The following is a 27,469-nucleotide window of genomic DNA, read 5'->3' as shown; positions in this document are numbered from 1 at the left end:
CCCGACTTTCACTTATGATGTCATAAATAGCAACCGAAAGGATATAGATTCCAACAATTTTGGTGCCGGAATTTGAAAAGCCAATTATTAGAAATTCCAAAAATGTTAAAATAAATAAGATGGTAATGTTTATCCGTTGGCACAGAACCAGGCTACCAGACGGTCATAACTCATAAGATAAGCCACACGTGCTCATCATGCATATAATTGGAACCGTGAAGCAAAGAAGGCAGTGTTATTTCGACTTCTTGAGACTCCAAGTGGCCAACAAAGAAAAAAAGGTTGTCTTGTGTGGTGGGCTTTGTTGTGTATAATAAATGGGAAGTGATAGTTGTACACCAAGTGTACAACAAATGCACAACACCCCTTCACAACGGGTGGGCCCCACAATGTGTGGGGGCCACCCCTTGTGAAGGGGTGTTGTACATTTGTTGTACACTTGGTGTACAACTATCATTATTCATAATAAATAGGGGGGGGGGAGGCCGCGGCTTCTTTGTGCTGCAGAGAACACAGAAGAGCTTCCATTGAAAGCCTTTTTCTTTCTTCCTATATATATATTTGAGAGCGAGAGAGATGGCGGCGAAGGGTGCTGCTAGTTCTGCGATTAAAGCTGTTACTTCCTCTGGGATCGCCAGGCACCTCCATGTAAGAAGTTCCTTAATTAATCTTTCATTCCACTCTGTTGAATGAATATGCGTGTGTTTCTAATTTTGATGTCCATATTTGCAATTGTTCTGTTCTTGTTGTTCTTCTACTTCCTGGCTGTTTGCCAGTTTCTTTGTTTCTTTTCTCTCCAACTTTGAGGCTGAAATTCGTATGATCGGACGGTAGAAAATGCTTTGACTAATCGTATTGGCTGATCGTTGATGTGTGGAATCCCCGTCCCACAACCCGACGGTCACGATCTGGCCGGGATCAGTATGATCATACTTGGGTGAGTCACACGCAAAAAGTGTTGACTGCCTCGCAAGTGGCATGCCACTGGCTAAAAAAAAAATAAAAAAAATTATATAGTAAAGCTTATCCGCGGCTCTCACGGGCCGCGGCTATGTTATGGGATAACTGTTGAATTTCTTCACGGGCCCGCTACAATATTTTTTAGTTATTATTATTAATTATATTATCATCAGCCATCATCCGACTCAAACATCCCGAAGGAGTAGGGACAATTGAGGATAGCCTTCTCATAAGTTTGATTGGCAGAATATTGACTGAGTCATTTAGTTTACCATTTTCTATTAGCTTAGGTTATTTTTGTTGATGTATATGTTTTGAGTGAGAAATTCAAATTGAATACAGGAAAACAAGAATATAGTGCGTTAGTCCATATGTGATGTGAGGGATAGTCTAGTAATGCCTTGATTGTAATTCTACGTTTTGACTCTGTAACAAAAAAAGAAAAGAAAAGAAAAGAAATTGACAGAATCTGAACTGATGGATTGATTTGATAATATGGATAAATTGAAGGATCTAAAAGATAAAAATAGAAACTCAGGGAATGATTTGATAAAGTCTTAAATTTTCAGGGGTGATTATTATTATTATTTTTCCTATTTTCCTATGGTTTGTGAGGTCATGTTTCTTTCTCTCAATGTGAACAGGCTTCTCCTGGAAGCAAGAAAATCGTTGGGGTGTTTTACAAGGCCAATGAATATGCTTCCTTGAATCCCAATTTCGTGGGTTGTGTGGAGGGAGCGTTGGGCATACGTGACTGGCTTGAATCACAGGGCCACCAGTACATTGTCACTGATGACAAAGAGGGACCAGACTGTGGTCAGTATATAGTCATATACTACCTTCAGACTTACATAAATTTGTTGCACATGATTTAAAGTAATATCTGGCTGTTCACTCTTCACTCTCCACTTATAGTGTAGCATCTCTTACATGTAACTGGCTTTGAAACTTGAATTTGTAGGTTGGATGATAATTAAGAACTAGAATTAACCGTGTTTTGAATATATATATATGTTGCAAGTTTCGAGAACTTTAAGCTTAAATGTTTTTTTTTTTTTTCTTTGAATTTGTATGTACCATGATATCAGAACTCGAAAAACACATTCCCGATCTCCACGTCCTCATAACTACCCCATTCCACCCGGCCTATGTTACGGCAGAGAGGATCAAGAAGGCCAAGAATTTGCAACTGCTTCTCACTGCTGGAATTGGCTCTGATCATATTGATCTGAATGCTGCTGCTGCTGCTGGATTAACAGTTGCAGAGGTCACAGGAAGCAATGTTGTTTCAGTTGCAGAAGATGAGCTCATGAGAATCCTCATTCTTGTCCGGAACTTCTTACCTGGATACCATCAGGCTGTTAAAGGGGAATGGGATGTTGCAGCTATTTCTTACAGGGCTTATGATCTTGAGGGAAAGACGGTTGGAACTGTTGGTGCTGGAAGAATTGGAAAGCTATTACTTCAACGTTTGAAACCTTTTAACTGTAATCTCCTTTATCATGATCGTCTCAAGATGGACCCTGAATTAGAGAATCAGATTGGGGCAAAGTTTGAGGAGGATCTTGATGCAATGCTTCCCAAATGTGATGTAATTGTCATCAACACACCTCTCACTGACAAGACAAGGTATTGATTTCATTGCATGTCCAATCACTATTTGACTGCTAGTATTTTTGGCTCCTTTGAATTTATAGTTTATTTGCCACACTTTTTTCTATTTTTGCTTCAGTGATGGATTAATCAAACACTATCCCAAACTCTTGATTTGTACTGCATCAGTATGATCAAATACAAATAATAGACAGATATTCTTACTTGAGTAATAAATGTATACTCCGTATGTTTAGAAATGGGGAACTTCTCTCTCCATACTTTCACCCAATGCTGGTGTCCGGTAATTTTAGCAGTAGCATGTTCTGACCACTTGGAATAGCTACAAGAAGGCTCAAGGTCGTGACCTGAACAGAACCCACCTATAGGGCAAGTCACAAGTGATTATCCGGACCAGCTGGTTTATGTTTGAACTTCCTGTAAAGTGACTGAGTTTATATATTATATATACATATATATAGACACACACATATGTATTTATGTATGCATGGAGCTCAATCCTAAGTGCAACACTGCAAGGATCTCAGTTTTGTTTAGATACCATGTTGTGATACAGTTTGAATCTGTCTGCTGTTGGATGTCATGTTTCTATTTCACTTATTCGCTATCATTATATTTGGGATAATGCTCTGAAAAGTAAAACTTATGAGAATTTTGATCTTGTGACTCAGAGGGTTGTTTGACAAAGATAGGATTGCAAAGTGTAAGAAGGGAGTCTTGATTGTTAACAATGCTCGAGGAGCAATCGTGGATACACAAGCAGTTGCTGATGCTTGCACTAACGGACACGTTGCAGGTAATTCAAGAACTGGACAAAAATAAATGAATCTCCAATAGATAAAGAAACCTATTTGCTGTAATTTTATATTGTAGTGTTAAAAACATCAATCCATTGAAACCTAGGATTTAGCAGTAGCATTTCATTCCTTTTCTTTTTTGTCTTTGTTTTATTAAAATAGTTAGGTAGCATTCATTGTTAGGCTATATTATTTTGCTTACTAAACAATTAGAAAGAATGATACCGAAGAAAATATGGTTTTTCATGCCGTGAATCCAAATTTACCATATCATAAGCTCTATATTTTTCTCTCTTAGAGTTTTTTTTTTTTTTTGGTGTTCAATCATATGGGTTTCAGCAGACAAATAAAAACTTGAAAATTCGTTGAGAAGGTGCTCAACTTCAATCAGCCTCAAAGGAAAGTGCCAAAAGGACAATTGAAAAAAGAAAACAGATCTTTGTCAATCTCTTCTGTTTGGCTTATGGATTTGCTTTGTTTTCTGATTCTCCAGGCTACAGTGGTGATGTTTGGTTCCCACAACCAGCTCCAAAGGACCATCCATGGCGTTACATGCCAAACCATGCTATGACCCCTCATGTTTCTGGTACCACCATTGATGCACAGGTACTGCCTCCTTCTCTTTTGATTTTTCTTTGTTTCCATTTCATTTGTTCAATTCCCTCATCACAACTCCCAACTCTAAATGGAATTTGTGCAGTTACGATATGCTGCTGGAGTTAAGGACATGCTGGAGAGGTACTTCAAGGGTGAGGAATTTCCTCCACAACACTACATTGTCAAGGAGGGTAAACTAGCAAGCCAGTATCAGTAAAAAACTTGTGCTTTTTGTGTGATCCGACTCCTAGTCGGAGCTTCTGTGTGCTGATCTTGTAATAAGTCATCAAAATCCTGAAATAATGTAATCTCTGTGGGATTTGACAAACAGTTTAATGCAAGGTTTAAGCTTAATTCATGCAGATGTCAGTCAACTGGAAAATGAATGTCTCCTCTTTACATGCCTCAAAAAGCAGGTTAATTGTTTGATATTGAATCGAAGTAGACATTGGAGTTTGTAACATGTTAGATGTTAACTTCTTAAAACAAGATTTTTTCTTGAAATATTTTTGAAAATTAGGTTGTATTTTCTGATATTCAAGTATCAGAAAATACAGGACATAATTTTTCTCTATTTATGAAATTGCCATGTATCACTTAGGACGTAAGAAACATATGTTTTTTTAATAAAAATTTCTTCAACACTTTTAATGTTGTTAAAAATATATGTGATTATCATATGCTCAAATGAAACATGACAATTTTATAAACTGAGTTGGAAAAAATTCCTCTTAACTTACTCTTAACTTAGTTTGAAAGAAAACTTTGTCCGTATAATTGTTCAAAATTTTATTTTTCAAAATTTTTGATCTTCCAGCCAAGTAAATCTGATTCCTACAGGCTATGAGCTAACTCAAAATAATTCACACAGGAAATGACTTGAGGATAAAATCAAATATCAAACTTGTTTGAGTTCATCCAGTTAGTAGCATTCTAATGACAAAAGAAAAGAAGGGAAAGAGCAATAAACTCAAATGATTAATACAGTAAATATGACAAATAGATATCAAACTTAGTTTATTTCATCCAGTTAGAAGTATTCTAATGACAACAAAAGAGGGGAAAGGTAAAAGTTTTGCGACCTCTTACTAGCATTCAGAATTACTTGATGGAGGAAGGTATCTGCTGCAATTTCAATGTGTTCTAAACATGGACAATGGAAGTTTAAGATATTTGCGACCAATTTCAGTTTGATTTCATGCTGCCAACATGGCATAAAGATAAAACTCTGCAGTTTTCCTCTCAATACTTGGTCAAAGTAATTACTTTCTAATCACAACATCATCAAACGCAGCACTTTGATCAAGTCTCCTGGTTTTGTTTAAGGAATTCGAGGTCCTTCATTTGCATTTTTACAGCTTCTTTTGTCAAGGGCTTCGGCTCCAGTACATTGTTATTGTCACTGCCTTCAGCTACTCTCCTTGCCTTCTCATCGACAATCCTCTGAATCTCTGATTGCTCGACTGTTGGGAATACAGAAGCAAGCATGATAGATAATAGACTCTTATCTCTTTCCTCAATAAGGTCCTTCCCAAAGCAACAGACATAAATTGCTTCAAGAGCCTTCTCAGCTCGAATCTCCATTGGGATGGTTGGAGCAACAACCTTTGACTTTGCCCGTCTCTACAGTTTGAAAGGCATTTCGTATAAGAATTTATCAAAGAATAGCTTAAAGGTTTCAAGCCTCACTAGATCAAGGAATCAATTGTTGAATCATGAATGGAACAAAAAGCGCACACAGAAATGTATCATGAATTCAACAGTTGTTTACTTCACTTAATGCTAATTCTTGGTGAGATAAACTAGTAGAGTCTCTAAGTGATGACTTGTCAGAACATTGCCTTAATCCAAAAACATAAATCTACGGGTTTGATTTGACGATCTTTAAATGCTAACTTTTGTTCTTGTTATTCAATGTGGGTTTTCATCAAGCATGAAACTCGTAACATGGAATTGTTGTGACTCTTGATGAGCTAATATAACCACCAACATTTTTTTGCTCATTCATAGCGTAGGAAAATGGGAAATCACTAACCATTTTAAGCCCTTACATAACAGTGAAGATCCAGAGATCTTTTGTGATATCCTCATAATAGCAAAGAGCAGTTTCAGATTTAGTTTCCCCTACCATTCCAAAGTCAAGGACTAGGCTCTGTGACAAAACAGAAAGGTAGAATAACGATTTATATTATTTTTCACTCACATGACAGGATAGTTGGAGCCAAGCTCGAACTCCCTGAAAGAAAAACGGGTCGAGTTCGATCAGGGGATCCCAACCTCAGCCAGAGCTCGAGCCGACCAATTTTCACCGAGCCTACTATGTACATGCTAAGCTTGGATCGGTTCGAGTACAGCCATAGTTACCACTAAACACCTAAGGCCTGGAGTACCAGCTTTGCAATAGGAATAGAATGGCAAATTGCGTTTTCCAAAACCATTTCCCAACCCAGTCCCCACAATATCAAATAAATTATTAACGTGGATCTTTTTCTAGACTATGGGTATGAACATGAATACTTTTGGTTATGGCATGTTCAACAATCAGGAACAATGGGTTCTAATGTAACTTACCTGCAATAATTTACAGTACCTTGTCTGAACCAACTTGGGTTTGTAACAGAGTTCCAGAATATGTTTTATTAATGATGAGAAAAAAAGAAAAGAAGAAAGGGGGATCGGATGAAATTAGAGCAACCAACCTCTTTTGCCTCGTTCATCATAGCAAGGAAAGTCTCCTCTTCAAATTCACTATCGTTTGAAATTCGAAGCCTGGCTACCCCCTCCAAAATCTCCTCAGATTTGAGAAGCCCCGCACCAACGGCTGCTAGCCAACAACATAGTAGAACATACAAAGGATCCCCTGCCTACCCAGGAAGAAATCTCAGCCTCAAACTCAATCCCAATACTAAATTTCATGGAATTTAGAGTACTAAACACGCGCGCGCGCAAAAGAGACTGTTATTATAGAATAAAGGATTAATGGATTAAAGTTCTTGTCTCATCAAAACAATAAATCAAAAGGCTGACTATGGAATGGAAATTACAACATATTCATACAACACCAAAACATTAGCAAATATTATTACCCGGCCTCGTCGTTCTTGGAACTCATAGAAAGCTCTAGAGTCAGAAATGCTACACTTCTTGCCCACCCGCATTCTGAACTCGGTAAAATCAATAATTTCACCGGCAAGGCCACCTTCGTCGTTCATAATTCTAGCTATTAGGCCAAGAACAGGGAGGGAACCGATGACCTTGCTGGCAAAACCGGAGATAGAGTTGGGATTCTCCATGTAAGCTCTAACAGACAAGACCCCATTAGAGTTTGGCACTTTGGGCCTACTGGGTCTCGTGGGATTGCCATAAACTTGGTTGAAGAATTGCAGTAAGGGTGAAACTGGCTTGCAGGCTATGTTGGTGAAATGGGTTGGGAGGTTGGTGGTGGGAGAAGATAGAGTGGAAGTGGGCGTCGACACAACCACCATGGTTGTTAAAAGTGGAAGTTAATCTTGTTGATTTTATTGGCCTCTCGTTTATATATACACGTTATCTGCAAGGGAAATGAATTTCTTTCTGGTTTTGGCAACTCAACTCCATTTTCAACCCGTACAAACTCAGTCCCAGCCCAACTTGCACAAAAAGTTTTGGGCTCCTATTAGGCCTAGTCCCTATTGAGTCCTGTTGATCTTCGGTTTAGGTTTTTCCGGTGCCCTAGTTTTTAGTTTTTCTTTTACAAATTTACTTAATTGTCGTTAAAGGACCAACTCGATAAATTTGAGGCCTAAAATGATAATTTTAAGTAGGACCTTCTCTTTTATATTTAAAAATTAATTAAATAATATTTATTTAAATATAAATATCATTTTTTTTCTTCTTTAAAATCCATTCTTTTCGTTTGATGAGATGCAAAATTATTAATTTAGTTTTTATTTGTTCTATTGTCCAAACTACTACTCAACGAAAGACAAAATGCACTTACAATTTTCATTGGCTAATATTTAGGACCTTCTTCTTCTTCATGAGGCATTTATGTGTTTTCTCTTCCATTTAGGGGTTTTAGGTAATGGTATAAGAGTATTCCTAGTGAGCTCTCAATTTTAAATTTTCACTAAAATTTAGTAAAAAATTTAAAAAACTCCACTCCAACAAGCTCTCTATAAATTCTCTATTTTGGTTATTGTTAGAATCTCATCCCAAATTTAGCTCACAAATTTCATGAGCTATTCATACTTCGTTTGTTTCGGCGTAAAATAATTTTTGGAAAATGATTTCAGTATTTTCCAGTATTTGGTAGGGGCGAAAATAATAGTCAATTGGAAAATGATTTATGTTTGACCAAAAATGTTTAGTAAATTTCAGAAAATGATTTATGCTTTTTAAAAGCGTAAATCATTTTCCGAAAACGCCAGACACATTCGACCCCTTTTAAACGACCCAGTCAACCTTCACGTTCAAGCAGTCGCCATCACCGAAATCTTGCCGATACTAAAATCCGACAATATCGGGTCAATGTTGCCAGGATCCGGCCATCTTTGCCGGAATCCGGTCAGCCCAGATTCCAGAGACCAAATTGGTCGCATTCCGGCCATCTGGCTAGAATGGCCGGATTCCTACCGGCTGGTTGGATCTGTCCAGATAGGCCGGATTCCGGCCGGTTGGTTGGATCTGGCCAGAAAATCCAAGCTAGAACGGCTGGATCCCTGCCGACTAGCCAGAACGGCCGGATTCCAGCGATTCTGGCAAATTTCGGCCAGTATGCTAGAGTTCGGCCGTTCTGTGTCCGATTTCGGTAGTTTTGGCCGGAATCTGGCCAACCCAGATTCTGATGAAACTGTCCAGATTCCGGCCTTTATCTTGGATTCTGGCTATAGTAACCAGAATCTGGTAAAAGTGGACGGAATTCTGTCGATCAGTGACGGAATCTAGTCTTCAGTGATTTTTATATTATTTTACATTAATATTTATATGTTTTGAATAAAAATTATTTTTTATAGGTTAATATGATTGAATAAAAATATAAAAAATATTTGTAATTTTCCGTATGTGCCAAACACCGAAAAATGCTTTCGGCGAAAAATATTTTCAAGGAAAATGACTTCCCTGAAACAATTTTACGACGGAAACCATTTTACGTCGAAACAAACGGAGCATCAATATTTTACTATGGGATAATTGCACCACTAGTCCCTGGGATTGACCTAAATTACGAATCACTCCCTGTGGTACTATACTTACAAATCACTCCCTGAACTCATTTTTCTTTCACTAAGTAAACAAAGTCCGTTAGTAGATTACAATACAAATAATATTTAGAGGTTGTCTCACTATTTATATGACGTGACAAACTAATGGATTCTATTAACTTGGTAGACGGAAAACGGGTTTAAGGAATGATTTGTAATTATAGTTTATTACAATGACCTTCCATGAACTTTTTGTACCACAGAAAGTGATTCATAATTCAAGCCAACTCCAAATATCAGTGATACAAGTATCATTTTTATTATTATTGTCTGTTTCCCAACTCTTCCCTTCTTCACTCTTCCTCCTCTCACTCTGCCTCACTTCTTCCCTTTTATTTTCTTTCTCGGTTTCTCTCAGCAACCAAGGCAACCCTTTTCCGTTGCTTGGGTTTATGTTCTAGTCCATTGTTTTTTTCTCGTCTTTTTTTCTTCTTCGTTCAATATTCTTGTCTTGAGTGAGTGAGAAATCAGAATTCTGTTGTAAAGTGACATGCTTTCAAGAAGAAAAAAAAAAAGTGTTGTCTTCCTTTTGCTCCTGTTCAAGTTTTGCTCGTCTTTTCTCTTTTTAATGGAGTTTTTTTTTTTTTCTTTTTTTTCTTTTTTTTTTTTTGAAGGGAAACGTAGGCTTCCATTAATAAATGTCAGCATTAATAGCATACAACAACTCACTGGGACAAGAGTTAAGCCACACACGATTAAACTGTTTGGACAAAGCTAGTTTAGCTAGATTATGAGCAACCATGTTTCCTTCGCGTCTCACATGGGAGACCTTCCAGGAAAACAATGATCCCAACATCTGCCTAGTCTCGATCAAAAAATGCCCATGGATGGAATCGACTTCCTCTGGATTGCTTAGGGCCAGGATGATCTCTCGGGCATCACCCTCCAATTCGACCGATTGAAACCCCATATTACGGCCAAAAGAAACAGCACACCGAGCGCCGATAGCTTCCACAACAACTGGATCCCTGATGTAAGGAAAAACTTCACACTTGGCCGCCTTCACTTCTCCTTGGGAATCCCTAGCAACGATCCTTATCCCCATAAGTTTTTTCCGGCCATCCAGTGCTACGTCCCAGTTGATTTTAATACAGTTTGGCGCTGGTTTGATCCATCAGCCATTGGGGGACTGCCCCCCTTGCCCAAGGTCTTCGGCACGCAAATTAGCATTCCGGAATTCTTCCACCAAATCAAAGGCTTCTCTAATCAGGATGTTCGGAGGCAGAACAGCACCCCCAAAAACCACCCTATTCCGCCGGGACCAAATCTTGTGGGCGACCACTGCGAACCGCTCGAGATCCTCATCTTCCAACTTATCACAAAGAACGGCGAAGACCCCAAAGAATTTTTCAGCCCCGACAGAGCACTTCTGAATGGGACCCCTGCAGGAGCCCCAAACTGCCTGAGCCGAGCCGCAACTCCACAAAGCGTGGCTGACAGATTCTGCCTCGGACCCGCACATCGAGCATAACTGGTCAGTGACCACTTTCCTCTTGTATAGGTTATTTTTCGTAGGTAAAATTTCGTTGCATGCTCTCCATAGGAATAGAAGGATGTGTCGGGGGAGATTTAGACTCCATAGTCGCCGCCATCGGTGGGAAGCAGAATTCACCGAAGAAGAGCTCCCTATATTCCTTTCTCTTCTCCCCATTTCGAGGTGATAGGCACTGCGGACCGAAAATCCTCCATTTTTGGTCCCACTCCAGATTAGCTTGTCCTCATGATACCTAGGGTTGATGGGAATACTACATATCTTTTCCACAGTGTCCTCTGAGAAAATTCTTTCTATGAGAGGAATATCCCACCAATTAGCTTCCCTGTTAATAATATCGGCCACTGTTGCTTCTCTAGGAAGCACCCTGACCGGATTAAGAACTTTGTGAGGAATTGCTGGGATCCACTTATCATCCCACAGGTTGATACTGTGACCATTTCCCACCCTCCACATTAGCCCCTCTTGGAGGAGGCCCTTTGCCTGCCAGATACTTCTCCAGGCAAAGGAGGGCTTCTTCCCCAAATTGGATCCTAAAAAATCCGAGTTAGGGAAGTATTTTTCGCGCATCACTCGAGCAGCCAGGGAATCCGGTCTCTTCAGTAACCTCCAGCATTGTTTAGCAAGCAATGCCATGTTAAAACAGTCAATGTCTCTATAGCCTAGATCCCCCAAGTCCTTACTTCTGCCCATCCTCCTCCAAGCCATCCAGGCAATCTTATTGAAATTTTCCTTAAAACTCCACCAGAACTTCCCCATCATGGCATTGATTTCTTTGGTCAAAGCTTTTGGGATTCGGAACACACTCATCGTGTACGTCGGGATCGCTTGGATGACTGCCTTCAGCAACACCTCCTTCCCTACATGCGTGAGGAACTTCTCCTTCCAACCATTGAGCTTAGCCCAGATTCTCCCTTTAATGAAGTTAAAAGAGGAGACCCTAGACCTCCCTATAAGGGCTGGAAGTCCTAGATACCGTTCAAAGCATTGAACCAGCCCTGCCCCAGCTCTGGAAAGGATCTCTTCTCTGGCAACTGAAGGGGTATTCCTACTGAAGAAGATGGAAGTCTTCTCCTTGTTGATTTTCTGGCCAGAGGCCCGCTCATAGTATTCAAGGATAGAATCAACTTGACTCCACTCTCTAGTATTAGCTTTGCAGAATAATAAACTGTCGTCAGCAAAGAATAGGTGGTGTATCTGGATGCCTCCCCTGGAAATCGGAACACCTGTTATCCCTCTAACCCTTTCTGCATTGCGTAGTAAAGAACTCAGGGCCTCTGCGCAGAGAATGAATAGGTAGGGGGAGAGAGGGTCTCCTTGCCTCAATCCTCGCGAGGGGAAGATTCTCCCAAAAGGTCTACCATTGATGAGAATTGAATAGGTAACAGACCGGACACACGCCATTAGGAGATTGATCCATCTAGCGGCAAAGCCAAGCTTACGGAGCATTGCCTCAAGGAAATCCCATTCCAATCTATCATAGGCTTTGCTCATATCGAGCTTTAGAGCCATGTACCCCTCCTTCCCCGAAAGCCTAGCAGTCATGGTGTGGAGGGTCTCAAAAGCAACAAGTATATTGTCAGTAATTAATCGGCTTGAAACAAAAGCGCTTTGCTCCGGAGAAACAATATGAGGGAGAATAGTCTTCAATCTATTAGCTAGGACTTTGGAGATCAACTTGTAAAGAACGTTGCACAAACTGATAGGCCTAAAATCAGATGGCTTAGAGGGGGAATTCACCTTAGGTATTAGGACAATGATGGTTGAGTTAATCCCCACGTCCATCTGCCCATCGTTAAGGAAGGATAAAACTGCTTTGCACACTTCACTGCCCACCGTGGGCCAGTTCCTTTGATAGAAGGCAGCAGGGAATCCATCCGGTCCAGGTGCCTTGAGGGGGTGCATCTAGAACAAAGCTTTCTGGATTTCCTCCTCGGAGAAGCTGTGAAGAAGCCGATTGTTCATGTCTTCCGTAACCCTTGTATCAACCCATCTAACGCACTTCTCCACCCTATCAACCCCTTGAGAGGTGAACAGCTCCTCATAGAAATTGAGAAAAACCTTACCAATATCTCTATTCTTCCTCCACGTTTTGCCCTGCTCGTCTGTGACACTCCTAATGCGGTTGATTTTCCTTCTATGCTGAACCCAGGAGTGGTAGAAAGCTGTGTTTCGGTCACCATTCGGAAGCCAATGTTGTTTTGCCCGCTGCTTCCACTTCATGTCCTCAAACTCCAGCAGGTCATCGATCTCCCTTTGTAGAGATCTAATCTGAGAAGCCACAGCCGGGCTTTCATTGCTTTGGAGAGCTGCCAACTGGACGGTTTTCTCCTTTACTACCTTCTCCTCCTTCCCAAATTTATACCCCCCCCCACTCCAAAAGGGCCCTACGACAAACCGAGAGTCTTTGCTGGATCCCTTCAATCGGGGAGTCGATGCTCAGGCAACTGTTCCATGCCGAGCGGATGATATCCCCACACTCAGCATCGTTCAACCAGCTGGCTTCAAGTTTAAAATTTCTACCTGCCGTACCTTGGTTCTGGCCTCTCCTGAAGTTGGTAGAGAAGGTAACCAAAATGGGACTGTGGTCAGAAGTTCTCGCTGCTAAGACCACAACAGAAAAGGAAGGGAAAATAGAGCACCATTCCGGGTTGGCCACAGCACGGTCAAGCCTCTCCTTTGTAAAGGTACCATCTGACCTCCGGTTGCTCCAAGTGAACGGAGAGCCAGAAAACCCCAGGTCTCCTAACCTGCAGACCTCCAAAGCCTCCCTGAATCCTGTCATCTGAGACTCTCTCCTAAGATTTGAGCCCTCCTTTTCTTCCTGCATAACCACCTCGTTAAAATCCCCTGCACACATCCAAGGGATCGGATGGCAGGTATTCAGAAACTTGAGCAAGTCCCACGAGTCGGCCCGCCTGGCACAGTCCAGGTTACCGTAAAAGCCAGTGAACTTCCACCAAGGGTTGTTAGTCCCATCATTTACCACAATATTAATATGGAGTCTGGAGTAGTTATACACTTCTACCGCAGACTCCGAATTCCACAAAAAAGCCAATCCCCCACTTCTCCCTATCGGATCAACCACAAAGACCCTATCAAAACCAATTTTCTTACAAATAACCTCCATGTACTGTTTGGAACTAATGGTTTCCATCAGGAAAACAAAAGTGGGCCGTCTCTCCTTCACCATTTGGTGAAGGTCCCGAACTTTCCGGGGTTGCCCAAGTCCCCGGCAGTTCCAGCTTAAGAGAACCATTGTGCCTGGCGGGGCTGGTACCCAGCCTCCACCCAAGCCATGTCAAACACCGTCTCGGCATCCAGTCTCACCTTTTTTCCAAGCTCAGTGGAGTCCTCCCCCCCGCCTAATCCTGCTTGCACTGAGTCTCTTTTTCCCCCCTTCGTTTGGTCTAGGGTTAGTGAGGGGGAACGAATCCTTCGTTTCCATATGCGGGTAGGCCCAATTCCATGCCCCTGATTATCCCTTCTGTTTTCTTCCATAATGTGACCACTGTCTAGCTCCTGAGGGTCCAGCTCCGTCCCAGGCCCATCCTCTAGAGGGGTATTGCCCAGCTTTCCTTCAAACAGCCCACATTTTGGCCCATTTTGATCCGGCTCTCCCCCGATATCTTTCTGGGGATTAGTCCCAGTTGACTTAATAGTGCCTCCCTCAGTGACCGAAGGGTAAACCGCCTTATCCAGCTGGTCTGGAGTGATCATTAACTCCATGAAATCACATCGCCGATTAGGACTCTGTGATTGTCCTGTCTCAGCAGCCTTCGTGTCCCGCACCTCTTTCCCCAGGATTGTCTGCAAGATCTGCTTTTCGTTGTCGTTCCCAACGCTATGTACCCTGATAGGTTTGTTGGGATCCCCGCATTGATGGTCCGGTGTCTCTTCCCTCTTCTTCGCTTGTTGCAAGTCCGACGCATCATCGTCTCCACTGTCATCACCCCTCTGATCAATAACCTCCGGCCGGAAGGGACTACCCATTCTTCCCCTGCCAAGCCACATTCTTCCCTGTGTAGTCCGCGCCTCTTCTGCTCGGAGCCAAGTTCCCCAAAGTTTTGGGGCCTCCTCGCCTCTCTGTCTGGATCCCTTATTATCACCGCACTGCTCCTTGTTATGGAAGATGCGCCCACAATTGAAGCAAAAATGTGGGAGCTTTTCATATCTAAAGTTGACCCAGACCATTTTCCCGTTCAGCCAAAGGGCACGGCCTCTATCCAGAGGCTTGGTGATATCTATGTGCACCTTGATTCGTAGGCTATTCCCCCTTCCTGTCCCTTCTCCAGAGACATCCACCTCCTCGACTTTCCCTATAGACTCTCCAATCTTATTTCCCACTTCTTTATTCATGCAAATAAGAGGAATATCTCGAACCTGAATCCAACACGGGGACTTGGAAAAGTCCATTTGAGCTGGCGGGGTACTCTCTTCCACTTCTTTGAGGACCAGAATATTCCTATCAAAAAGCCACGGGCATCCTTCCTGGACTCTCTTTTTGTCTGCTTCTGAGGAGAACTCTAAAAGCCAAAAGTTGTCCTCTAGTTCCTTGAAAGCCACTTTCCCTGTAGTTTTCCACAGCCGAGCCATAAAAGCCCTGAAAGCCTCCTTTTGGACTCTTCTTTCGGACATAATGCGCCCAATCAGACAACGACCATTTCTTAGTCTCTGGTCTGCCGTGTCATCCTCTGTGATCACAATGCTCGCCTTCTCACCTGCCAATAATCTCATATCCTCCCCTAACTTCTCGACTAACTCCTCCATCTCTGACTTGATCAAGACAGGGGACTTGACCAGGCCCAAGACGACTATAAGAACCTCCTAGCAGCACGAGGACGCCAGGGACTATCACACTCTCCTCTTGGCTACGCTAGAGAAACCCAGCCCCAAGAGAGAGGACTATGACTGTGCTTTTTTTTTTTTTTTTTCTTTTTTCTTCTTCTTCTTCTTTCTTCTTAACGGAAGGTAATATTGACGGTTTATACTTGAGTTGATAGATTTATTTTGTGAATATTTTTTTCTTGATTAAATTTATTTTATTCATTTTGAAGTAATTTTTTATGGTAGTTAAAGTGGTTACTCTCAAAATCAATAAAAAATAATTTCTATTTAAAATAGAAAAATATTTAGAGAATTTGATACAAGAAGCTTTTAAAAAGTGACAGATAAAATTAAAAAAATAAATTTTTGAACTAAAATTTAGAAAGCTTACTAGGAATGCTCTTCGACCTACCTATATTAAGTCGATGTTGCTTAAATGTCAGCTAATAAATAATTAAATTTGATTGTTGCTGAAGTGGTGGTGTCACGTGAATTATTACATCAATTTATAAATTCATATGATACTTATTATGTTAATTATTAAACAATTTAATTTAATTGTTATTGTTATTGTTGTTGTTGTGGCAATGTCACATCAATTTCTATGTTATGAATGAATATAAGTTAAAAATGTCACACTAGTCATCAAGCACGTGTAATACCCAAAAAGCTAATTAGGGGCAAATAAAAGTTCACCATATAAGGCCATCTCCAGCAGCAAAAATTATAATAGCTGTTGAAAAAGTACAACTCTTTACTTTAACTATTGTTTTTCTTATATTTACTGCAACAGATTCTCTATTATACTCTCTACTTTCATTTAAATATTATTTGTCATTCTTTATTTATTATTTTTTTCTCCTCATCCTCTGCTGGACGATGAAGAGGCTGGAACAAACCCTCCTTGTGGTCGGAAACGGACTCAACCAGACACACATGCCTCAAGCTCCAGCCCCAAAGGGTGGCCCTTCTCGGGGGTGGCCATTCTCGTCGTCACCCATCCCCCGCCAAAAAGGAGGTGTTTGCGTCAATTGGATGGCTAGAATTCGCCGGTGGTCCTTCCGAGAACTTGCCAAGATCAGAGTGTTAAGGAATTTTTGATGGTCCTTCCACGAATTTGTCGAAAGTTGTCTCATCACCACATTCCAAACCCAATCGAGAAGGTGGCAGCGTCTAGTTTTGGAGTTGTGGGTATGGCGCGCAGTTTGCCAGAAGCCCTTTCCCCCACGGCTGAGTCTTTGGTGTTACCTAAACAACTTGCAGTGGACCTTCCCAGAACTCGTCGGCAACTCGGTCTCTTCCCCGCATTCGAGACCCAGCCGAGAAGAAGGTGTGGATATGGCGCGTAGTTAGGGAGAGGGATGCGGTGGATTAACAGAGAGGGAGAGTGAGAAAATATTAATAAAAAAATTGTAAACAGATGAACAGTAAATATGCAACATTGGCTATTCATTGTTCATGTGTTTACAATTTTGGCTAAACTAGCTATTCTGCTGGAGAAGAGAAAGTGCTGATAATAGTCAAATTTAACTCTTTCGGTTAAAATAGCAACTCTGTTGGAGATGGCCTAATGTAGTCTTGTAACATCATAACAATTTTTATTTTTTTTTTGTTCATTTAAAAAACAACAAATATCCTTTAAAAAACATTAACAAAGAGAACCATCGTATTTTTCGTATTTATATCTTAATAAACACTTTTTTCAAAAAAATTATAATATAAGAATCAGGGGACGGGACTACTTAATAATAGAAATTAATTTTATAAAGTAAGAATTCCAAATAATAATAAAATAGCCAAATTGCAGAGAATGTTGTGTTCAAAAAAAGAATCAAAACCCCTAATAAATCCCACTCTGCGGGAGCGAGGCAGAGTAAAGTGCGAGAGCGAGAGAAGAAGAAAGACGAAAGTGAGAGAGAAAGAGAAAAGGCAATGGGAGCTTATTGCGACGATGACCTCTGTCTGTCCCCAATGTACAGCTTCGCTTCCTCCCAAGATCTCAGGCTCTCCAAGCACGTCCACGACAACGTCCACGGCAACATTTACCTCGATCCCGTATTTTTCATATATTCCTTTTTCTTTTTCTTTTTTGGCTTTTCGTTGGCTGTGTTCGGTCGGAGGATTTTGATACATTATTCATTATCGTTTATTACTTCTCTTCGTTTTTGTACATAGTGCAATGCTAGATATTGGTGTTAAATTTTGTGCTGAAAAAGGAAATAAGAAAAAATGTTATTGGCTTGATGATATTCACTTAAAGGGTATTTAGTTTAATCACTATGTTATTCTATTGGACGCAGCTATCTTTGAAGTTTATTGATACCCAGCAGTTTCAAAGGCAAGTTAATTTTTTTTTTTTTTTTGTTATTTTTCTCAGTACATTTACTCTGTGCTCTTGTCATTGCATGCAGTTTTTATTTTTGGGTTATTTGATTTGATTTGATTTCCATATCGCAGGCTTCGTGACCTGAAACAGCTAGGTGAGGTTGCTTGCCTTTTCTCCCATCCATTATTTGAGGCCTTGGCTGTTAAATATCAATAGAAAATGGTGAATTTAATCATTTAATTAATATTCTAATACTCTCGTAATACGTGGGCTCAAAGTCTCTATCAAAAAATGGCACCCAAGGCTTAAAATATTCAATTGAAATTACATAGACACAATTCGAACTTAGGACACTTGCTCCACTAGTTATCCCGAAAGCTTAAGCCGATAGAAAATTGTGAATTTAATTATTTAATAAATATTTTAACATTGGCTCTAGAAATTTGAAATTAATATGTGGTCATTTGGTTTGGTTAGTGAATGTTGTTTTTCACAGATTTGGGAGTTATCAACTACTTGTATAGAATGTAACACCCTGTGCAGAATTCTTTATTCTGATTGAATGCCATAAACAATTTCCATTGGTTGAAAGCAGTGATTCGATTGTAAAAGTTTGCTTCACCTACATTGATTTTTATCCTCCATCTTTTTTCCCTCACCCTGACCGTTGTATGTAGTAAATAAGTAAGGAGCTTTATTTGGGTGTATTAGGCCTATAGTGTGTCTATATGTGTGTTTGAGTGTGTGACTAGGTGTGTGCATTTGGCCATGATAATATAGTGGTTCTTATCCTCCCTCTTTTCCCTCCCCTCCCTGACAGTTGTATGTAGTATATAACTAGGGAGCTATATTTGTTGTTAGGTTGTCTCTACACTTGAGTAGATATCCGTGCTTATATTGACACTGTGATTCCTTTGATGTTGAGTGTAACTCTATTATATTCAGAGCATCAAGATTTTATCAAAAAATTTGAAAAAGAAAAAAGGAAAAAGATACTTGTTATCTTTGAGTAGAGATCAAACTTGCTTACTTTTTTTTTGATAAGTAATGATAGTTTTATTGAAAGCGTAAGGCGCCCCTACGTACACTAGAAGTATACAACAGGAAACACCTAACTAGAAAGCGAAAAAGAAGCAAGAAATTCAGCAAAGCTGATAGATAAAGGGTACAAATAAGCCATCGACCAGACATACAAGGTATGGAGAAACAACTCTAGCACCTCCTCTAGGGAGCTCTCTAAATTCTCAAAATACCTAAGGTTTCTCTCTCTCCAAATACACCAAAAAAGGCAAATAGGCACCATCTTCCATGAAGTAGCGCTCCCAGATCTCCCAGACTTCCACCAACAAGCAACTAAGTCAAGCACACTCCTAGGCATGACCCACGAAATACCAAAGCGGGAGAAAATGTTGTTCCAAAGAGTTGAGGCTAGATCGCAATGCAGAAGGATATGGTCCACTGATTCCCCATCCCGCTTGCAAAGACAACATCTATCCACAATAATTATGTGCCTCTTCCTAAGATTGTCCAAGGTAAGAATTCTGCCTAGAGCTACAGACCAAGTGAAGAAGGCTGCCCTCGGGGGAGCCTGAGACCGCCACACACACTTCCATGGGAACCACGTACCTCCAGAACCCATCATAGAACCAAAATATGACTTCACCCCGAACACACCTTTCTTGGACGGGACCCATTTGAGACAATCAGCCCTCTCAAAGTTCACCTTGGTAGCGCCCAGCACCTGGAAGAAAGAGACAAAAACATCGACTTCCCAATCATGAGCCTCTCTAATAAAGCTCACGTTCCATTGAATGGACCCACCCAAACTCTCCAAATTATCAGCCACTGACGCATCCTTCACCCGAGCAATGCCAAAGAGATCAGGAAACACTTCTTTCAGAATCGAATCTCCACACCACAAGTCATGCCAAAATCTAATCCTGCTCCCATCCCCCACCTCAAATCTAAGGAATTTGGAGAAATTCTCCCATCCTTTCCTTATAAACTTCCACAACCCTACTCCAAACGCCCCAGCAACCTCTCGGGAGCACCACCCACCCCACAAACTTCCATATTTGGAATCCACCGCGACTCTCCACCAAGCATCTCTATCCATGCCAAAACGCCATAACCATTTACCTAGCAATGCTCGATTGAACTGAACCAACTTCCTAATGCCCAGCCCCCCATTCGAAATAGGAGTACAAACCTTCTCCCAACTCACCAAATGGTATTTAAAATCTTCACCCATTCCACCCCAAAGAAAATCGCGTTGCAACTTCTCAATGCGAGAAGCAACACTCACCGGTATAGGGAACAAAGACATGTAGTACGTAGGCAAGTTAGAGAGCGTACTCATGATAAGGGTCACTCTCCCTCCCTTAGAGAGGTATAACCTTTTCCAACTAGCCAACCGTTTTTCAACCTTCTCAATAACTCCATCCCAGATACGAATAGACTTGTAAGGAGCCCCCAATGGAAGACCCAGATACATCACAGGCAAATGAGCAACTTCACACTCTAAAATCTCGGCTAACCTTCCCACATGAGCGACATTCCCCACTGGAATAATGCTGGATTTGGCCAAGTTAACCTTAAGACCCGATACAGCCTCAAATAAGAGCAAGAGACCTCGCAAAGACCGAATCTTTGAGGAGCTTGCATCACAGAAAATCAAAGTGTCATCAGCGAACAAAAGATGGGAAAAAGAAGCATCGCCCACTCTGAAACCATCCAACACACCCCCACTCACTGCCGCAGTAATCATCCGACTCAACGCCTCCATAACAAACACAAACAACAGGGGGGACAAAGGGTCTCCTTGCCTAAGGCCTCGCGAGCTGCTGAAAAAGCCATATGGTGAGCCATTAACTAGCACCGAAAACTTTGCAGAAGAAATGCACCGAGCTATCCACAAACACCACTTACCCCCAAAGCCGCATCTCCTCAACATATACAACAGAAAATCCCAATTGACGTGATCATAAGCTTTTTCTAAATCCATTTTGCAAACGACTCCCGGCTCCCTTGATTTAATACGACTATCAAGGCATTCATTCGCAATAAGGATTGGATCAAGAATCTGCCTCCCTTTGATGAACGCACTCTGGGATTTGGAGATAACCTTATCCATGACCGTCTTCAATCTGTTGGCCAAGACTTTAGCAATAATCTTGTAGATACCTCCTACAAGGCTAATAGGCCGGAAATCTTTGAGAGACAAGGCTCCTGGAGTCTTAGGAATAAGAGAAATAAAAGAAGCATTCAAACTCTTCTCAAAAACTTCTCTAGCATGAAACTCAAACTTGCTTACTTGTCAAATGTTTCATGTGTTTCAGGTGTGGCACACCTGGTTTATCCAGGTGCCATGCATTCAAGATTTGAACATTCTCTTGGGGTGTATTGGCTTGCCGGTGAAGCTGTTCAAAAGCTTAAAAATTATCAGGTATAAAATTGTTTTCTATACTAACTTGTAAACACATAATTTGATGAATTTGGCGATGGTCTGTATGAATGCTTGCTATTATTGCAGGGTTCAGAGCTTGGTATTGAGCCCTTTGATATTCAAACTGTGAAACTTGCAGGTAATGAATTGTGCTTCTGGCATGCTGCTTGTATTTTTTGTCAACTGAGTCTGCTTTTTTGTTCATACAAATTGTAGGGCTTCTGCATGATGTGGGCCATGGGCCTTTCAGTCACTTGTTTGAACGTGAATTTCTTCCTCGGGTACTTGATGGTCATTGGTATGTTTTACTGGAATGCATTTATCTCCCTTTACCTTTCTAGGCAAAATGTATTTTCTTTCTGTATCTTATCTATTATAGTGTTGTTTCCCATTAAAAGATAAAAATAGCTGAAACTTTTTTTCTATGCTTTAGCGACTTCCTACTTCTTGATTTTCTTTTGGAGGCATATTTTTCATATGTTTTTTCATCTGGTTTCTAGGTCTCATGAAGAAATGTCAGTGAAGTTGATTGACCATATTGTTGATGATCACCATATTGAAATTAACTCTGAAATGATCAAAAAAGTCAAGGTAAGCTGTCTATTTCTTCTTTGTTTCTGTTTACTATCCTAGCATTTTTTTATAAGGGTGTAAACGAGCTGAGCTATTCGTGAGCTTACTCGGGATCGACTCAACTAAACTCGATTCGTGCTAAACTCGATTATTAAATGAGCTGTTCGTGAACACAAAACTATGTTCGATTATTAAATGATACAAATTCGTATAAACTCGACTCAACTCGGTTAATGTTCGTGAACTCGCTCGTATAGTAATCGACTTGCTTATTAAGGTTCGACTCGTATGTATATGTTAAATCACCACTTGTCCCAAAAACTTAAGCTGATAGGAAGAGGTAAATTTAATCATTTAATTAATACTTTAACACTCCCCATCACGTGTAGGCTCAAGCTCCCTTTTAATAGGTGAGACCCAACACGTGGAATATTTAATTGAAATTGGAGGTAAATGAAAGAGATAGGGTTCGAACTCAGGATCTCTGCTTTGATACCATGTTAAATCACCACTTGTCCCAAAGTTTAAGCTGAAAAGAATAGACAAATTTAATCATTTAATTAATACTTTAACAGCGTATGTGTGTGTGTGTGTGTGTGTGTGTATTATTAAAAATATCCAAACCCTTTTTTAAATTTGAACTCCTTTGAAATACTTTTTAGTCAAATTTTAATAAAATATTGCTAAGAACATTTTATTTCATTAAATGTAAATGGTGTTATTTATTAAAGTCTTTATCATGTTAAAACGTGAGCATGTCTGAATAGACTGAAAATGTAATATATTGTGTCCAACTCCAAAATCGTGATCCACTACGTTTGAAGACTACGTAGGTAGACCAAAATGCCGAGCAAGGCAACATGAGACGCAAGTCACGCAACTCATCTCTGGGAATTCTAGAATTCTCTTATTGCGCATGAGTTGTCCTCCACAATTTCACATCTCTCACCACCTGCTGCCACGTATACCTGGAGATTTGAACTCATCAGATGCCTGGCTCCTTGAGTCTCACGCCAGATGGTCCATGATGACTGACTCTTCACCTTTCCTTGCCAGCATTTTTCCATCTTCTTCACTCTTGGGTTCCAGCTTTCTTTTTCAAGCTTTCTTCTTCTTCTTCTCTCTCTCTCTCTCTCTCTCTCTCTCTCTCTCTCTCTCTTATTTTTTTTTGGGCAGCTTTCTTCTTTCTTTTGCTTAACACATTTATTCCCTTGTTATTAACTACGAATTACAGCTGGGGTGTTCCCTCCCTCTAGTCAACCTCTGATCCCTCTACTCCTTCTGGATCTTTCAATACTAGGCCGAGTCTGCGGTCGACCTGCAACGCCACAACCACGATCACAACCCCCTGCCCGGAACAGCTCACCTGATCGCTGAATTCGATAGGTTGGACTCGAACTGAGCTCGAGCCGAGTACTTGAGCTTGAGCTCGAGCTCGAGCTCGCACAAGGATCCCACCTTGGCGAGCTGAGTTCGAACATAGAGACGAGGCTCGTGTCAAACTCAAGCTCAAACTCTAACTCAAGAAAAAATCAAACGAGTCGAGCTCGGACGAGTACTACTTGCTCAAGCTTGGCTTGTTTACACCCCTAATTCTTTAGTTGGCCTTTTGAATTTATAATATGGAACAAGTTAAAGAAACTAGTGAAACTATTGAATGTTCTCACTAAATAATCGATGAGTGATTACTAATAACTTATTTTGAAAAAAAAAAATCCTAATGTTATAGTCCCCTTGACTATAACTTAGTCAGTAAGTTTTTGTATCAAGTGAATATGATTACCAGTACAATTGCTTTATATTTTTGGAAATTCTCCGTTTATTACTAGACTGTATTACATGGGAAACTGAATTTCAAACCATGTGTTGGTAGATAGCTCGCGAAAATTGTGTGATCATCCATCTTTTTTGTTTTTGTTTTTTTCCTTTCCCTCTTTTCTTGAATTTGCATTTTGCAAGAGGAATATGGCGTGCTTTGATAGGATAATTGAACAAACAATATTGATTTTCTGTCTCCGTGATATATATTTTGTTTTTCTTGGCAGGAGATGATACTGGCAAGCTCTGAATTTGCACCGCCAAAGGTAAGATCTTTTTCTAGATTCTCCTCTGTTAGACATCTTATGATAAATTTAAAATATTTTTTAATAACTCTTTTTTGTTCATTGTACTTGTCATTTAATATTTATTCTCATTTTTTACGCTCCTATTTGTGTGTAACATGTAGAGCTCGGGGGAGAAGCATTTCTTGTATGATATTGTTGCAAATGGCCGAAATGGAATTGATGTGGACAAGTAAAATATTTTGATTTTCAAGCTTCTTTTTGATTTTGTGCTTCTTGTTTTGACACTATTCATTCTAGATTTTATCCTTTCAACTAATTAATGATTTTGCAGGTTTGATTATATTATCCGTGATTGTCGAGCTTGTGGTCTTGGATGCAACTTTCAGTTTCAGAGGTTCCATTGAAATCTTAACTAACTTTATTTTTTAATGGTGGTTTGATACTTTTTCTTTTGAGATCAAGTGGAAGTAAAAATGAAAATGAAGATGAAGATGAAAGTTTTCTTCAGCATTGTACATTTTTTTTTTCCACTTTCAGGTTAATGGAGACAATGCGAGTATTGGGTGATGAGATTTGCTATCGTGCCAAGGACTGTTAGTATTTTCCAGTCAATTTCACTTATAACGTTCATATTTAATCCTCTCTATCTCCTGCTTATGAATTGGTAATTTGCTAGATCTTACCATCCACAAGTTATTTGCGACTCGAGCAGATCTATATCGAACAGTTTATACACATCCAAAAGTAAAGGTAAAATAGATAAAGTTATCCTTCACCCAAAAAAAAAAACAAAAAAATATTATAGTTTGAACTCCCTTTTTTTTAATATGAGATTTTTCTTTTTGCAGGCAATAGAGCTTATGTTGGTAGATGCAATGTTAAAAGCAAATGATTATCTAGAAATTTCATCTTACATTCAAGATCCTTCTGAGTACTGGAAGGTTTCAAAAGCTGGTTACTAGAACTTTGATGTATTATAATCTATTGTTCGTATCATATACTTCTATGTTGTTTTCTTCCTTGGTAATTCAGCTGGATGACACGATAATTAAGACTATCGAGACCGCTCCAAACCAGGAATTGAAGGAATCGAGAGACTTGATCTTGCGCATTCGCAGGAGGAATTTGTACCAGGTAGTGGAGCTTGCTGATAACTCCTTTTGTACTTTAACTTAACCTAGAATAAGAAATAATGGCTATATATTGATCTGTTCTTGTAATTTCATAACGTTCATGTTTTCAGAATGTCAATGAACCTATTGTTCTACACTTGGTATGTTGTACCTTTTGAAGTTTATAGTGTTATGTTCTCTTCTCTGTGGCAGTTTTGTAATGAGTATGCTGTACCAAAGGACAAACTAGAAAATTTCAAAGACATCACTCCTCAAGATATTGTTTGTTCCCAGGTCCTTATTCGTACCTTTCTATATAAACATGCCTAAGTGTTTATGCTCTTTGCTAAGGGTGTATAAGTAGAGTCCGTAATACCGGGTGTAATTCAATTTTCATATCATAGAAAAATGGTGGAGTGATACTTAAAGAAGAGGATGTTTCTGTTAGCAATGTCAGGATTGATTTGACTCATGGAAGGCATAATCCTCTGGAAAGGTACTTGGTGAATTTGATTGGCCACTTGTTCTTTAACCTTTATTTCTTAGATTCAACAATTTCAAGTTATTAAATGATCTACCTTTTTCCCCCTTGTTGGCGCATATATTGTCTTCCAGAATCAACTTTTTCAAGGTACACAAATTCTCTTTGCCTGCCTTGACCTTATTAGATTTTACTTTTGTTTATGCATAACGACCTTATCTGATCTTTGGTAAGCAACATCTCTGACCTGCTCTGAAGATTGCAAATAATGTAAATCGATTTCCAAAGCAAGCTGTGACTCAATTTTCAAAACTTTTGCTTAGTAAGTAAAATGTTCAAAGATAACTTCATTTGTTTTTGGAAAATTGTCATAGCTAAGTGCTTGTTCAAACTTCAAATTCAATTCCTTTTAGTTGAAGAAAACATTTAGAAAACACATTAACTTAGCAGGCAGATTTTAATTTTTTTTTGGGATAATTATGATAATTATAAATCTCCTATTGTCCAAGCTATTCTGGAGAAAATCAATGTGAGAAAATATTGGTTAGATAAAGTGTAATTTTATTGAAAAAGGGAGGTTAAGAAAGGGAAGCATTTGTACTAAGTTTGATTGATTTCTATTGTAGCATTTTAACAGGCTTGGTTTGTGTTCAGGATTATGAGAGCGAGGATAAGTTCTCGATATCTGATGATCGCATTAGTCACTTGCTGCCTACATCATATCAAGATATGATAGTGAGGGTGTATTCTAAAAAGCCTGAACTGGTCTGTAAACTTAAAAAGCTATCACATTTTGATCACAACGTTTTTTTTTACTTTTATTATGTTTGCTGAAACATTCTATCCCAAATTACAGGTGGGAGCAATCTCTGAGGCTTTTGAAAATTTCCAGTTACAGACATATGGGATTAAGGCACAAGTGCATGCAACGCCGGAGAAAAAGATGCGCTGTCTATAAAGGTTACCCGGGTGGTTTGCCTCTATATTTTTCACATAAAAAGAATTAATTGAATATAGATATGTATATTTGATGGTCATTTTTTGAACTTGTATAATCAGGTAAATATCAATGAAGCATCAAGCTTCCAAAGTTCGACGGGTCTTGCTCTTTCTGTTGCATATGGTAGAAGCTTATTAGTGGTGTTATGTATATTGTTTCAAACCCGGGTACAACTTAACAAGTTTTTGTTCTTCTGACTTGGCTTTTTAGCATGAAACATAAACTATATAACATCTTGTTTACACGAAATCGAACAGCGAAGATGAAACTAGACGGCGAAAGTGGATTATCATATGTGGGAACCAATACAACCGGAAAAGAGAAGAATGCAAATGTTTGGAAGTTCGTTTTTAAACAAAATTTGGGAGAGTATCCTGTTTGGAAGTGCATTTGATTTTTTTTTCAAATAGATTTTTATTTCCTTCACGTTTTCAAACAGTGGGCAAGAGGTGTATTTTTAAAAACGCAAAACCAAATGAAGGTTATGGAATCAGATGGCGTCATTCTCTCAAACAGTTCTAAAGCCATAATCTTGGTGTGTGGTTTTGGGTTTTCTTTGTGTAGGTGGTAAGATGGATATGAGAAGTGTCGGGAATATCACGGGAATTACTGGCCGGTCTGTGAGATCTCTATCATGCTACCTTTACAAAGCCAATGGGACTCTGGCCTCGTGACCCTTGAGTCCCTCCCTCTTCTTTTGATGCTGCACTAAGTCAAAAAGTGTAGGCTTTCACGGGGCAGGTTTTCATAGACCTGCAGCCTGCAGTCATGGGAAAGATGGTGCACAAAATCTTCTACTACAGGTTTTTCTCGGTCCACTAGCTGGGACTCTAGGGTATTTTTCAGCCTTTTTTGGGCCAATCGTGTAGTTTTTCAATTTATATCTTCATAGAAAATACAAGCAGCTTCTGTAGGTAAAAAATTATTCAGGCAGAG

The 27,469-nt window shown here is 39.8% G+C and overlaps 3 protein-coding genes across 3 annotated transcripts; 2 read left to right on the top strand and 1 right to left on the bottom strand.

Moving 5' to 3' along the window:
* Nucleotides 1-477: 477 nt before the first annotated feature.
* Nucleotides 478-4,326, top strand: LOC133859829 (formate dehydrogenase, mitochondrial). The gene is made up of 6 exons (XM_062295376.1): nucleotides 478-648; nucleotides 1,605-1,776; nucleotides 2,049-2,589; nucleotides 3,246-3,370; nucleotides 3,865-3,977; nucleotides 4,072-4,326. Exons 1-6 carry the CDS (start codon nucleotides 577-579, stop codon nucleotides 4,183-4,185), a joined length of 1,137 nt encoding a protein of 378 aa, XP_062151360.1. The 5' UTR covers nucleotides 478-576; the 3' UTR covers nucleotides 4,186-4,326.
* A 703-nt stretch (nucleotides 4,327-5,029) lies between these two features.
* On the bottom strand, nucleotides 5,030-7,570 carry LOC133859827 (photosystem I assembly factor PSA3, chloroplastic). The gene is made up of 3 exons (XM_062295374.1): nucleotides 7,055-7,570; nucleotides 6,668-6,832; nucleotides 5,030-5,591 (listed from the first exon to the last, which is right to left on the bottom strand). Exons 1-3 carry the CDS (start codon nucleotides 7,451-7,453, stop codon nucleotides 5,271-5,273), a joined length of 885 nt encoding a protein of 294 aa, XP_062151358.1. The 5' UTR covers nucleotides 7,454-7,570; the 3' UTR covers nucleotides 5,030-5,270.
* A 9,798-nt stretch (nucleotides 7,571-17,368) lies between these two features.
* LOC133860899 (uncharacterized) lies at nucleotides 17,369-26,782 on the top strand. The gene is made up of 19 exons (XM_062296557.1): nucleotides 17,369-17,585; nucleotides 17,831-17,868; nucleotides 17,988-18,010; nucleotides 21,195-21,301; nucleotides 21,389-21,440; nucleotides 21,518-21,599; nucleotides 21,802-21,892; nucleotides 23,920-23,958; nucleotides 24,102-24,169; nucleotides 24,272-24,334; nucleotides 24,478-24,533; nucleotides 24,617-24,690; nucleotides 24,789-24,881; nucleotides 24,973-25,074; nucleotides 25,266-25,346; nucleotides 25,457-25,548; nucleotides 25,668-25,683; nucleotides 26,188-26,298; nucleotides 26,390-26,782. The coding sequence occupies exons 1-19, from the start codon at nucleotides 17,463-17,465 to the stop codon at nucleotides 26,489-26,491; spliced, it is 1,413 nt and encodes a 470-aa protein (XP_062152541.1). The 5' UTR covers nucleotides 17,369-17,462; the 3' UTR covers nucleotides 26,492-26,782.
* Nucleotides 26,783-27,469: the final 687 nt, after the last annotated feature.

This window comes from Alnus glutinosa, chromosome 2 (assembly GCF_958979055.1).
Source record: "Alnus glutinosa chromosome 2, dhAlnGlut1.1, whole genome shotgun sequence".
NCBI lineage: Eukaryota > Viridiplantae > Streptophyta > Magnoliopsida > Fagales > Betulaceae > Alnus > Alnus glutinosa.
This window is presented reverse-complemented; position numbering and strand designations above follow the sequence as displayed.

Bases quoted from the DNA above. Each gene is read 5' to 3' on its own strand.
- LOC133859829 (XM_062295376.1), top strand. From the start codon at position 577: ATGGCGGCGAAGGGTGCTGCTAGTTCTGCGATTAAAGCTGTTACTTCC. The intron at 649-1,604 runs GTAAGAAGTTCC...CAATGTGAACAG, and splicing joins GGATCGCCAGGCACCTCCAT to GCTTCTCCTGGAAGCAAGAA. The intron at 3,978-4,071 runs GTACTGCCTCCT...GAATTTGTGCAG, and splicing joins GTACCACCATTGATGCACAG to TTACGATATGCTGCTGGAGT.
- LOC133859827 (XM_062295374.1), bottom strand. From the start codon at position 7,453: ATGGTGGTTGTGTCGACGCCCACTTCCACTCTATCTTCTCCCACCACC. The intron at 6,833-7,054 runs GTAATAATATTT...CTTCCTGGGTAG, and splicing joins TCCAAGAACGACGAGGCCGG to GCAGGGGATCCTTTGTATGT. The intron at 5,592-6,667 runs GTTGGTTGCTCT...TTCAAACTGTAG, and splicing joins TGATGAACGAGGCAAAAGAG to AGACGGGCAAAGTCAAAGGT.
- LOC133860899 (XM_062296557.1), top strand. From the start codon at position 17,463: ATGGGAGCTTATTGCGACGATGACCTCTGTCTGTCCCCAATGTACAGC. The intron at 17,586-17,830 runs GTATTTTTCATA...TATTGGACGCAG, and splicing joins GCAACATTTACCTCGATCCC to CTATCTTTGAAGTTTATTGA. The intron at 24,882-24,972 runs GTTTCAAAAGCT...TTGGTAATTCAG, and splicing joins ATCCTTCTGAGTACTGGAAG to CTGGATGACACGATAATTAA.